A 14343-nucleotide genomic window follows, 5' to 3' on the forward strand; every position below is an offset into this window, starting at 1 on the left:
CCTTTGCCTCCTAGTTCTTTCCTCTATTTCTTTGTACTTTCCTCTTGTCCCACTATCATGTTCTGCCTTCATTTGGGTTTTAGGAATTCCTTTCGATTACATTGCCCTTGATCCAGCCCTGCCAGACCTCCCACACCCTCCTTGACACTGATTTTGGATCAGTTGTTGTTCCCTTGTCCCTGGGCTTGTTAACACCCTCTTCCTTTCCCCTGCCTCCCATACCCCCATGCCCCCATACCCCCCCCAACTGTCATCCTGTTCTGGGATATTTGAGTGTTTTTAATAACAGAGTAACTTATTTCTGGTGGCATCATGGTTTACGAGTTTGGGTTCTAGCTACATGGTCAGCAGTTCAAATATACCAGCCACTCTGTAAGAAAAAGATGAGGCTTTCTACTCTCATAAAGATTTACAGTCTAGGAAACCCACAGGGGCAGTTCTACCTTGCTCCATAAGGTCGATGAGTGTCAGAATTAACTCAGCAGTGAATTGAATTTGAACATATTTCTACTTAAAAGACCATTATACGTGTTTTTGTTCATGTCATAGAGTCCTTAAGAGCAAATATGTATTTATGCATACTTTCTATATTTGAGCAAAAAGAATAACACTTTCAAAACACTAACTGGAAAACAAGTCACAATGAATATGATGGAGTCTCAAGATAAAGAGATGTACAATTTTCAGAGTTACAGTATTCTGTCTATAAAAATAGTGCAATTGGGATACACTATTTTAGTGAGAAACTCATTAATTATAACTTTAAATGCTGCTTCTTTTTTTTTTAAACTTTGACATTCCAGTAAATTGTTAGAAAAATATCCTTTCAATTACTTCTCCTCTGCTTAAGTATCTGGCAGTGGGAGTGCATTTAAATGAAAAGCAGAAAGTCCCTTAAATTCCTCGCAGGAAGCTCATCCTGTTACCACCGCTCGGAGACACAGTCATCACGGTGGTGCTCTGGCTTTGGCAGGAGCAAGTCTTTAAGAAAGAAAATGCAAAATTTAATGGGGCTTTTCTCTCATGCTTATAGTTCATGGCTTATTTATTCCTTTTTGAGTCTATGAAGATATTTTATTGCTATTTTCCTGAGAATTTCTATCTGTAGAAGGACATCTTTCACCATGATAGTGGAACATACCATGTGATGAGTTACATACATAACAAAGGTTTTAATATAAACAGAATAATGTCTATAGCAGCCAACAAATGGTATTGAATAAGAAAATAATAATTATAAAATAATAAATTACTTTCCCAGTCATAGATTCCTTCCACACCTGTTCTTTATATCACAATATTCCTGTGATATAAACAAGACTGGTAAATATCCTGACCCATAGGCGAATCCTCAGAGACCTGGGAGGTTCTTGTGACTGCTTCAGAGACCCAAGCTCCAATTCTGACTGAGGTGAGACGGCTCAGGGCCAGGTCCCTGTGCGTCATTTCTGGTTTGACATGACCTACATCTTCTTGTTAGCAGCATGGAGTCAGCAGCCTCTCTCACAACAACGCAAAATGCTACCTGGTTCTGCACCATCCCTGTCATCCATTGTAGAACAGACCTTGGGGCTCCATGAATAGTTTATTGCCTAATGTTTAGGAGCAGGCTTCTCTGGTTTTCAGAACTTTTGCCATTTCTTCCTTCCTAATCCATCTTAATCCGAAAGCCCCACTGAATGGTTTCAGCTTCTCATCAGCACCCAAGCTTCCGTTGGCAGACAGTGGGTGGTGGCACCTGGAGTACACTGACGAGGGATCTAAGCTATGTCTCCCCCTGGAATGCCCCCACGGAATCACCAGCGTCTCCAGCTTCTGTCTGACACATTGCACTTTGCTTATGTTCCAGGTCTCTCCCTTGACAGCACCTTGTGGACCAGCATCACCAGCTGAGCAAAGGCCTTGAACCTTCATCGGAAGCCCGGTGTAGCCTGCTGATTTCCGTGATGAGCTCACCAGTGCAGCCTGGTCAGTCTGTTTGCTTTTTCAACTGTTGACGACTGTATGTACAATGTGTGATTTGTGTTACTTCACAGCAACCAGTGCAGTTATGAAAGGATTTTTTTCCCCTTGACCAAGATTTTTTGATATAGCAATGAATTCAAAGTTCTGTATTTTGTGTCTAATCCTCTACGACTTGACCCCATTTGCTTTCTGAGCAACTGATTTCACTTGTGGGGCTACCCGAGGAATGGACTTTAATGCTTCTGCTTCTACTGTAGTATTAAGATTTAATTTTATGAAGTTATGAATATTTACTGAATGTGAAGTAGGCATCTAATTCACACCCACAGTCTTTCTGGCCTAATGGGCATCTGCGTGCTTTTTCGTTGTGCCTGGAGCTTTGATCGTCCGCCAGTGGAAGGACTCTTCCCGGATCTCTGACATCCAGGAAGGATGCTTTTGCTCCCCACATTTCTGTGCTGCCACTCCTTTTTCCTATAAAGCTATTGAATGATCATCTCAGAACCTGCTTCCTTCAAATATAGAGGGATGTGGGTGGTTTATTGAGTGGTATGATCAGCACAGCCAACACCCATCCCTCTAGGACCAAGAGTCTATTTTTGTTCTTTAAATAGAATAATTCTTAACATATCTTACAATTCCGTAGTTCAGTCATATTATGAAGGACTGTGCCATCATTGCCACAGTCAACTTTGGAACATTTTCTACTTCTTTTACACATTGATATTAACTTCTCCTCCCTCCTTCCCCTGGCTGTGCCCCCAGGTAATCATTAATTCCTTTACTGTCTTTGTGATTCCACCTACCCTACTCTCCCTGTACAGACAAACTTTCTAGAGTAGAGCAGAAATCAAACAAAGATTCCTGGGCAATAGCCACATAAAACTGATAGAGGTCTCATCTAAGAGAATGCAGAGACTATTAAAAATTTAGAATAAATTCACATTGGGTCCATAAGGGGATCCAATTACAAGATGTCACATTCCAGTCAAAGTACAGTTGCTGAAGTCCACTTTCCAGGGCTCTTTGAGATTTGGCCTGTTGATGATCTTAGCCTGTGTGCATTGGGGATTTCGCTGGAGACTTATTCCAAGTACTGACCCTCCAAATGGATATTTGGCTCCACTGTTGTCTGTAGCTTTACTGAAACCAGGTATGTAGGATTTAGACACTGGTATCATTCCCTTCTCCAGATTTGGATTTTATCATTAGCTACCTTTGGATCACACAGACTGGTGTGCTTCCTCCATGTGGATTTAGATGACTCCTCATTTAGATGGCTGCTTGTTTTCAGATGGGAGCACTGATGATGTAGTAGCTACGCATTGGGCTGATAATTGCAAGGTTGGAAATTCAAAACCACCAGCTGTTCCTCAGGATAAAGATGAGGCTTTCTACTCCCATAGAGTTACAGTCTTGGAAAATCACAGGGGCAGTTCTACCCTGTCATACAGGGTCGCTATGAGTTGGAATCGACTCAATGGTATTGAACTTGGAGGTTTTGGCTTGTTTTCAGACAAGCCTTTAGACTCTTATTCATGATAGCGTGGCACCATCTGGTTTCTTTGCCACACTTTGCTATGACACTCCAGTGATCTTTTCATGAGGACAAGCATCAGGCAAGACCATGCCATCAGAACAAATTATTTGTAGATTAGGGCGAAGATCAAGTGAGAGCTAAAAATCCATTCTTGTAACTATTGTTTCTGTGAGGTCCTGGTTCCATTTATTGTCATGTCAGTCAAAGTACAGTTGCTGAAGTCCACTTTCCAGGGCTCTTTGAGATTTGGCCTGTTGATGATCTTAGCCTGTGTGCATTGGGGATTTCGCTGGAGACTTATTCCAAGTACTGTTATTGTCATGTTATTGTGTGTATGTGTGTGTTTGGTGACATCCAGGTGGTTCCAAGCCATAATGACCCTGAGCACAACAGATCAAAACACTGCCCGCTCCCGGACCGTCCTCATGATTGTTCGTATGTTTGAATCCATTGTTTCAGCCACCACGTCAATCCATCTTGTCATGGGTATTCCTCTGTTTTGCTGCCTCTCTATTTACCAAGCATGATGTCCTTCTCTAGGGAATGATCTCTCCTGATAACACGTTCAAAGTACGCGAGACACAATCTCACCATCCTTGCCTCTAGGGAAGCATTCTGGCTGTGCATTTTCCAAGTTTTTTCTTTTGGCACTCCGTGATACTTTTGATATTCTTCTCCAGCACCTGAATTCTAATGCACCAATTCCTCTTCAGTCTTCCTTACCCAGTGTCCAACGTTCACTTGCATACGTGGCATTTGTAGTTCCTCATCAGTTGTCCCATGGGTTTTACCGCAACTATATTGAGAATAACTTTATTTTAGTCAGAGGTGTAGCATTGTTGAACAAAGAATTTTATACACAGGTAGGATGCATCAGGCTCCATCACATCAATAGTTAACTGGTATATCTCCAAGGTATGGGTGACTGTATACTATCCTCACAATTGTGAGGGTTGGACTTTTAGTAACCCTCATCTGTGAGATCAGAGGCCTGTCTGGCACACTTAACACTTGTCACATAAAGCAGAGAGACTGTGAAAAAAGCAAATACGTGTTGGTTCCGAGTCGCTGTTAGTTGGTCACCCTCAGAGCAATGGGTCCCACCGATCGTACCCACAATCCATTGAGTCTCATTCCTTAACCTTGGGACAGGGAGCGTCTGCTTCCTCTGCTAGGTGATTCCGCAGCTGGAACACACTTTGGGAACCACAGGTTTGGCTTCCTATATATTTTCCTCCCTCCCCTTTCCAAAAAGCATTATTGGTAGCTGTATTTCTCATCACAATTGTAACACAGCATTATCATCCTTTCTATTGAGATAAAATTAAAGTCACATTTGCATTTTGTATATATGTACTTGAATGTTCCAATCAGATCCTTTAGAAGAATGACCAGGTCATTTTCCAGCCCCCTGGGGTAGAATAAACAAAAATAAATTATCAACAACAACAAAAACCACACTAAAACCAATAGGAACAAATGGGTTGGTAAGTACAGAAGTGGCAGCAAACTCACTCTACTTCTAAAACTTTTTGTCTATAATTTACATAGAGGTTTGTTTTTCGTTTTCACAACCAGAAACTATGCTTTTTATATCTTTAAAAAATAATGGTCCATGTCTCTTTATTCTGTCCTTTTCTCCTTCCATCCTTTTAAGTAAGCATGGTGTGTTTACTTTCCATTTTAACTTCACAGGAGTGCTGGGGGAGCTTGATTAATGGAGAAGATAAAATTTATGGCAAAGGCAGCAACTATATCCAAATGAAACATTTGATAAGGCCATGTGATCATGGAATGGAAATAAAATACAAATGCCTTGCTATGTAATTGTAGAGTGGAAATAAAATGCAGACACCGCCAAAGCCAATGAAGGATGAAACTACATGGCAACTATTTAAATCCAAGTTATAACACTTAAACGGTGCAAGTGTAGAAATTTAATTGTCTATGTAGTCTTTATTTAGCATCTTTCTAATCTATATAGACTCGGACCAACTTGGTTTTCTTTTATTTCTTAACTTTATTTGAATTGGGGGAAGGCTTACAGAGCCGATCATCAGTTTTATATTCAACGATTCATACATATTTCATTCATGACAATCCCCTCAGTGCACCATCACTTAATGGTGTTATTGTTCCCTTTATTTATGTGTCTATTGTCTCTGAAAATTGAGCTAAAGGAATGAGTTTAGTTCCATACCTGAAGGGTGAAAAGGAGCTATTTTGATGGGGTGTTCCAGCAGTCTCTATTGACCAGTAAGCATGATCTCGTTTATGATTTGGGGGTTTTCTGTATTTTCTTCCACTATACCCAAGACTTTCTAATGTGATCCTTTTTAGAACAGTGGACCCACTTGTTTTTGATGAGAAGTGTACAGTCCCATTAGAACACTCTTGTAAGTGGTTAGATTCTCAGGGTAGTCCATCGAATTATATTTAAAGGGTGGCTAACTGCAAGCTTGGTAGTTCAAAGCTCTGTCACACTATGGTAGGAAGATGAGGTTATCTATTCCCATAATGATGGACAGCCTCAGAAAACTCTACACAGTGTTGCTGTGATTTGAAATGCACTCGAAGCAGTGGGTTTGGGGTAGTAAAAAAATATTAAATATATCTAATAAAATTGGCACAGATATATTTTGATAAACTTGCATGCAATTGAAAAAAAAGCAATATAGTGTAATAGGAAGCACTATAAAATGTTGCATACTTAAGGAAATGTAGGCCAAATGGGGGACTATAAATAATGAGAAATATTATAGCGGGCACCTTAATGAGGTCTCAGGTTGGTCAGTATTACTGATGTTTCTATTTTCATTTTAAAGTAATTATTTTTTTAGGGAGTTGAGAGGGGGTATGATCTCTTATTTTTCTCATCTTATACATGTGACACAAGGATGAAGGTTGAATGTTTTATTGATTTAAGGTAACTGCTTTAGAGTTAAAGTAATTTGAGGGGAAAAAAAACTATTGAAATAGTTCATAGGTAAAGACCAGACGAGTAGAGGTAAAATTCACTGAACTTTGGTGGATAAAACGAAGGAAAACACTGTGTACATATAACCAGTTCTTCCTGAGGGGAAAGAAGTGAAGGTTGTGATAGAAAATTTACGGTTAAATGGGAGTCATCTTGTCCACCCAAAATAGGTTGCTGGCTATTTCAGACGTAGACATGAATCCATGTTTCAATTTACACACGAAGAAGGAAAGAGTGGTGTGTTTAGTTCACCTTTTATATCCAAGATGACATTTTAATACATATGTTAAGTAAATGACATTATCATCTTAAAAAAATAAAGTGGAACCATGCCAGGCACTTTGATTAATGTCACATATACCTAGTACTGGGTCATAACTGGTAACATTTGGCAATTGAAATATGCACACACACCCATGCATGGATTACAATTTCTTTGCACCAACATAACCTTGTATTAACTTTTTAAAACATTCATGGACAGGATCTAGTTTGAGGCACAGAGAAGGAAAAGACACCAGTTTGAAAAGAGCCCCTATTACAACTACACGAATTCTATTATAATTAAATCAAAAGCAAACATCAAATTTGTAGGGAATCTTGAGTGGAAGGATGGTGAAATAATTCATGATGCATGAAAAGTTTATGGGGACAATGCCCCAAATAAATCAACAGTTGACAAGTGGATAACTCATTTCAGGGAGGGGGAATCTGATGTTGGAGACGAAGTCTGCAGCCGAAGACCATTCACAACAATCTTATCTGTGTCCGAATTGAAGAGGACCTATGATTAAGAATAAGAACCTTAGCCAACATCAACATTAGTTGAACCAGCGTACATAATTCTGAATGAAAAATTAAAGTTAAGCACATTTCTGCACAAAGAGTGGCAAAGCTGTTACTCCGAGGCAAGCGGTACACAAGGGCAGAGCTGTCAATGGAAATTTTAAACAGGTGGGATAAAAATCTTGAAGCCTTGTTCAAAAAGTATTATAGGACATGAAATAGAGCTGCAGCAGTATGATTCTGTAAACAAAGCACAATCAAGCAATAGCTACCAAGATAATTGCTGTAGCCAAAGTAAATTGGATTAGTCAACAGCAGAAATCATGGGAATAGTTTTTTTTTTTTCTCGTTGGGTGGTGATGCTGAAGAAATTTTCCATGTTGCCTTTCTGGAAGACCATAAATATTATCTTCTGCTTATTATGATAGCGTTTTGAGAAGGTTAGCCAAAGCTGTAGGAGAAAAACACCCTGGAGTTTCAGCAGAGAATCCTTCTCCACCACAGCAAAGCTTCATCACAACAACAATTTCGTCAATCAAGGGAACTTTGCCAGAGTTTTAATGGGAAAGGATTAGACACTCACCTTATAGTCCTGATTTGGCTCCTTCTGACTTCTTTTTGTCTCCTAATCTTACAAATTATTTAATGGATGCCTATTTGTCTTCGTGGCAGAGATATGAGACTTTCTACTTCCATAAAGAGTTACAGTCTCAAAACCCCACAGGGGCTGTTCTACCCTGCCTTTTAGAGCCATGCCAGGAGTCATAATTGAACTTGATGGAGTTTATATTGAGAATCAAGGGGAGTCCTGGAGTGCTCGTGGTTACACATTGGGATGGTACACGAAGTCTGAAACCACCCTCCACTCAGTAGGAGAAAGGCAGGGATTTCTACTCCCTTAAACAGTTATAGTCTCAGAAACTCACAAGGACTCAAACTGTCCTTTGGGCCCTATGAGTGGACCTCGACTCGATGACAGTGAATAATGTTGAGAATTCAAGTGTACACAGTTTATTTTTACCTTTTCATTTTACCATACATTTTTTGAAGTCCCCTCGTACAATATTAAGATATCCGTTGGAGCTGTTATTTTGTGAAGAAGTACTTTCCAAGCCATAATTGCTTGGTAAAATGAAAAACAAAACAAACTTACCAGCAAACCAAGTCAATTCATTGCTGTAGTGACTTTATAGAGACCCTATAGGGCACACTAGAACTGCCCTTGTGGGTTTCTGAGACTATAAATCTATATGGAAGTAGACAGCCTCATCGATCCCCAGGAGAACAGCTGGTGGTTTTGAACTGCTGACTTTGTGGTTAACAATCCAGTGCGAAATCTACTATACCACCAAGGATCCTCAAAATTGCTTGATTAGGGGCAGGGAGAAAGTACAGGATAACGATGACGACCACAGAACAAAGCTTCTTTGACTTTCACTCACCCTCTCCCTGCTGCCCAGCGACTTCAACACATAGTGGCCCTCTCAGACTGGGTAACACTGCCCCTTTCTGTTTCCAAGGCGACATTTCTATGGGAGTCGCTAGCCTCATCTTTCTCCAGCTGAGAGGCTGCTGGGTCTGAATCATTGACCTTTAGGTGAACAGCTCAGTGTGTAGGCGACGATGCCACCAGGGTGTCCTGTCTGGATCCATTAAATTTTCTTTGGGTTATTTCATTTTCTATAAATAATTCAGCTTTTGACAACAGCATTTTATGGAGGTCTTAGTTGACTTTGGGAAGTCTTATGAATGACACAGAAATGGAAGACAGTCAGAAAATGAGATAGCTTGATGGGAGGCTCTTCTATTTATTGCAAGTAACAAACTATGAACAGAGAGCTGAAATGAACTTTACCAGAAACATAAAATCAGTCTTTTGCTGCATTAACACTATATGTGCTATCTATATTCTATTCACTTAGAAAAAAATGCTTTCAACAAAACCTGTATATTTTTTAGTAATCTATTTGAAAACAGAATTACATCGGTCTCATACAGTCACTATCCATTTATTTTCCTGCTTTTTACAAAGGATACTAAATATGATATCATTTATGTTCCTGTGTCTCACAAAAGGATACAGTAGAAAGAACTCCTAGACTTACTCTAGGAGTTCCAGAAATTCTTTAATAGTGTTTCAGGGAGTATTGAGGTTTATCACAGAAATTGGCTCTAGGATAGTATAGATTCTCCCCCACCCCTTAACCCATTAGTATATTTATTTGTATAAAGAGTAAACAAGTGCATCTAGAATGGCCCCTGGTTTGACATGAACAGAGACCTTGGTGATATTAGGTCATCAAACAAGCTTAAGTGGCAAGTTTCCTGTTGCTGTTGGATTAATTCTGAAGAAAGATAGCTTGGATTCTTGTTTTCTCAATGTATTGGCATCATTTTCAGGGAGGTTGAGAATCCATATTCAACTGCACTTGATACCAAGTACAAATTATAACTGTCTTCATCATGAAAACTGTGAAACAATTGTTAGGTTGGTAGGTTGGATGCGATCCCTATCTTCATACAGGTTGGCACAAAACCTAACCACTGCAGTTGCCTGTGAGTCAGTTCTGACTTATGGCAACACCATATTGTGCAGAGGAGAGCCACTCCTTTAAAGGGTGTTCGAAACTGTGACCTTTCAGAACTAGATAGCCAGGCTTGCCTTCATAGTCTGGTTGGGTCGGTTTTTACCACCGGTCTTTTGCCTCGTGGTTGATTGACATACCATTGCAGCTCTAATGTTATATACAGGAGTCATTGGTCTTTGTTGCATCCTGTCAGTAATGTTCTAAGGTAGAACTGAGGGGTCTAAATGGTGGGAAGACTCTCAGTATAAAGTGGACAATCAGCTGCCGCAGTTTAGATGGTCTTTACTCTGTTCACTCATGTATTCAACACATATTAAGCTTTTATTTTGAGCCAAACCTTGTTTTCTCCAGCAGGGACCCAAAGAGGACTGAAACCCCATGGTCAATATCCATTAGTGGGAGAGACAGAAATGTAAATCATTTTAGTCCATGCAGTGTGTTCAATGTTTTTAATTTCTTTTGTATAGTAAATAATATGAATGCTATTTCTAGTACCTTAATTTTTATTAAGACAGACACATCTCAGAGGGAAAGATTTTAGAGCTTGTCTAAAATAGCATCTTCCAAACATGAAAAGCACCTTGGATGCTGGTTGAAGATACAGGTCCCCAGAACCCTCTCTTGCAGAGTCTCATGCCATAGTTCTGGAAGAGGGTACTAGACAACATGATGTTGTTTCACTGTTACTTGGCAAAATGCAGAAATGTTCTTTGATCCATCTACAGCACCTGTATTCTCCAATGTGAGGCTCTGTTGCTGTTGTGTGCTATGTTCACTTGAGACTCTGAAAAATTAAAATATGTTACTAAATCCTATTTCTTTGTAGGTATTTCTCCTATGAACTAGTGCTGTTGAGACCTAGAGGAGTTCATCATTTGTGGTGAACATTCTCTGGCTTACATGTATTCTCTTCCTAGCCCATCCTGTGGCAGTAAAGCAAAGTGACTTCTTATAAGTAGAGTACATTTTTCCTCCACAAAGGAGCTTGAACCTACTTTAAGCTAGACTACGTTTTTGAGTATAATCTCAAAATCATAGGAAATATGATTTGAGCCTGCACATATTTAAGAGTAACTATAGGGATGCCTTGATCTTAAAATCATCCCGGTGTGATGTTTATCAGTTATTAGATATCGTCTTTGGTTAGGTGGTAAGAGAGCCGATGAAAGCAGTGACTCTCAGTGAGCGAGACGGAGAAAGACACCATAGTGGACTCAAATACACCAGGCACCGTGAAGACGGTACTGGCCAGGCCACGTTTACTTCTGTTGGATGCAAGGTCATTATGAAACTGAGCTGATGTGATGACAACTGACTGACTAATCAACAACAAGAACCTCACATTTCGGCTTGTAATTTTGATGAGAATACTTCCAAAGGACTTTTCCAAGCATGGAACACCGGGTACAGGAATGATGTCCCCTGGCCTTGTGCAGTGCCATGGTCTTCAACAATTTCTAGCTGCGTTGGGAAGGTAGAATTGCCATCATTCTGTTGCAAAGTCCTGCGCCATCAGTTTGCAAAGTCATAGGTATAAATATAGGTAATTTCCTTTTTTCTTCACCATTGTGGGAACACTTACTGTAATTACTCCACCCATATGGAAGGAGAGGGCCAGGCTATTTGTACAAACTAAAGGTTTGTGGCAAGACTTACATTCTAATGCATTTTCTTTTCTGGCTGGCCAATCCTAATCAGGTAAGAGTTTTTCTCTTCATACCCCTGCTTTGCCAAACAGCTGAATTCCCTTATAGAAATGTAGAATAGGTTTAACTAATGATCAAAAAGTTCTCTGAAATATAAATGGTTATGGAAATGCTAAGTAGTGTAAACAATTTGAGGGCAAGCATTAATAAAACCTTCACTGCAAGCATTTTTACAGAGGCCTCATAAAACTTCACAGTTCAATTAATACAGTGCAACATTGAGTTTTCTAGAAGCATATGGTACCCAGAAGGCCTGCCCCTGTTTTTAAAATTTATGAACTCTTTAATGATTCACCACTTTTATGCCAGTGCCTCCTTACCCACTGTGGTGCCATTTAGTCATTAAGGAGAAAACTAAAACCAGGACAAAGCTACAAACAAATATCATCATGTCCAAGTGGGTGTTTTTCTTTAGTTGGTTCACAATATGTTACCATTAAAAATGATTGCTAAATTAAATGGAGTCATAGGACAAATCAAGTAGGTTATGGCTTCCCCAAGTGAGTCTGATCCATTGACTTTTTAATGAAATACGGGTCATATCCCATTCCAATAAGCTCCGTATCCCTAAAATATGTTCAAGCTTGCAGCCAACCATATATTTCAAATAGTATTAACTGTATTCTACCAAAAGGTCAACAGTTACTCACAAGCAAAGATAAGGAGGCAGGGAAACTAGAGTAATGGAAAAGGAACACGTTGAAAATAATTAAAGAAAATGTTAGCACCTTCTGACAAATGTAAATAAGACAGCTGGAAAATGTGTGTGGAAATTGTCACAGAAAGAAACTTAGTTTACTATGGAAACATTCATAGAAAACTCAACAACATATTAAGACAAAAAGGAATTAGTTTCTAATCAGATAAAGTAATCCCTAAAATCCTTTGACGTTTGTTGTAACAAAATGTAATCATATGGTGGGTTGTTAATGGATACAATACAAACTACATGCCGTATTTTTATGCCTAGTTTTTGTTACCTCTCTTTCTTCCCCACTTTACCCAGGTAAAGTGATTCGTTCTTCACTATTTTTAGGTTTAAACTTCTTCTCAAGTCATATTCAAGTTTGAAACATAAACCGAGAGAACGTTTATTCATTGCCCAATTCACGAGGACCACTCTGCTCCCAGCACCTTCAGCTGGAGTTCCTTTTGCCCAGTTTTTATCCTTACACTTGCTTTCCCCAGTTAATTTTGGTGGTTGATCCCGCTTGCATATTTCTTATTGTGTTCCCTGTGGTAACAGTACAAACAAATCCCATCATGCAGTTCAAACAGAAGCTTATCTCTTGTTCACATAAAGACTAGAAATCTTGTCCACAGTGGTGGATTGTTCTTTTGATATGGACTGTGCAGGGTGCTGACTCACAGCAGCCCTGTAGGACACAGGAGAACTGCCATTCTGGGTTTCCAAAACTGTGAACCTTTATGGGAATAGAGAGTGTCATCTTTTCCCACAAAAGGGCTGATGGTTTCGAACTGCTGACCTGTGGTGAGCAGCCCAACACTTAGCCCACTGTGCCGCAGACGGAGGGAATCAATGGCAGTGAGTTTGTCTGAGTGACTCAGGATCCCTGACAGTGTTCAGTTTGGGGCTTTCATTACTCAGCCTCTTGCCTGAGGAGGTTGATTTTCTCATCTACATCAAGGCAATGGAAGGGAAATGGAAGAAGTGGATTGTGTGTGGATAATTTCTACATTTAATTGGTTAAGATTTAGTCATATAGCCACAAAGCTGGACAATGTAGTCTCAGAGCAATCTAGGGAGAGGCAGAAACTGGTGTGGTATATAAAACTGGTCAGTCTCTATGGCCTTTGTCTTGAACATTTATATCTAACAGTACAAATAGGTGTAAGTGTCCACAGGAGGCGAAGTATTTTATAATTAATCTTGACAAAGCTGGTTATTAAAGAGTTAAGGTTATAAACACATGAACATCAGGGCAGATCAGCTTTCCTGCATTTTCTCAGGGTTGCCCACCTATGAATTATGCTAAACTTGAAGCTTGCTCCGTGTAGCTGTTAAACAGTTCAAGTTCATGTTGTTAGTGGGAATATTCTAGAAAATGGAAATAAAATGTATAATGTTATAATATATATTATTATGTCCTTACTTAGTAATAAAAGTCATATTAATTTATCTGAAATTGTAACTGAATAAATTATGGGGAAGTTACTCTGGATCTATTATTCACATCTGAAGTTTGCTCCTTATTGCACATTGGGCCACATTTTAAAACATCTTCCGCATTTTTGATATTATGATGAAAATTGGGGTCAAATATACAATGATTGATAAATATTTCACCCTCATTAATGCAATTACCAGGCAACTGTAGGCTAAGTTTTCTGAGGGTCCACGAGCAAGATTTGAGTGCCTCTGCAAAGTGCCCACGAGCACGTTTATGCTCTTGGCATCATGTGAGACCTCCACAGAGGAGGCTTTGTGTATTTTCCCTTTATGGTGTAAAGTTTTATCTTTAGAGGGCGCAACACATTCATATTCTCTCCCTCTCTCCCTCCACATGTACCTCGAAGGGCAGATAGACGTCATAGAGTTCTGCAACCTGTACAAAGAATCCCCAAATGTTTTATATGATTGTCTGTGTATGTCTTCATTTTTATTTGTTATCTTTGAGAAGGTCACTGTATAACACCGTATGACCATCTTCTTTTATCATTATTACCTCTAGTGTGTTATGGGGTAAGAAAAGCAACAACTATGTTAAGTAAAGTTATAAGATACATTTTGAGAAAATGTCCAACAGTCTCTTTTCTGAG

The 14343-nt window shown here is 39.4% G+C and overlaps 1 protein-coding gene across 1 annotated transcript in view; it reads left to right on the forward strand.

Moving 5' to 3' along the window:
- Positions 1-1856: 1856 nt before the first annotated feature.
- The window catches only part of HDAC9 (histone deacetylase 9), a 1007885-nt gene continuing 995398 nt past the window's right edge, over positions 1857-14343 (forward strand). The window contains exon 1 of the mRNA XM_045288655.1: positions 1857-1968. Within this exon, the coding sequence (XP_045144590.1) occupies positions 1947-1968 (22 nt within the window). The 5' untranslated portion in view covers positions 1857-1946. The remainder of the gene's footprint in view (positions 1969-14343) is intronic.

Source organism: Echinops telfairi, unplaced genomic scaffold (genome assembly GCF_000313985.2).
Source record: "Echinops telfairi isolate 266 unplaced genomic scaffold, ASM31398v2 ScPeMD7_23;HRSCAF=83, whole genome shotgun sequence".
Lineage (NCBI taxonomy): Eukaryota > Metazoa > Chordata > Mammalia > Afrosoricida > Tenrecidae > Echinops > Echinops telfairi.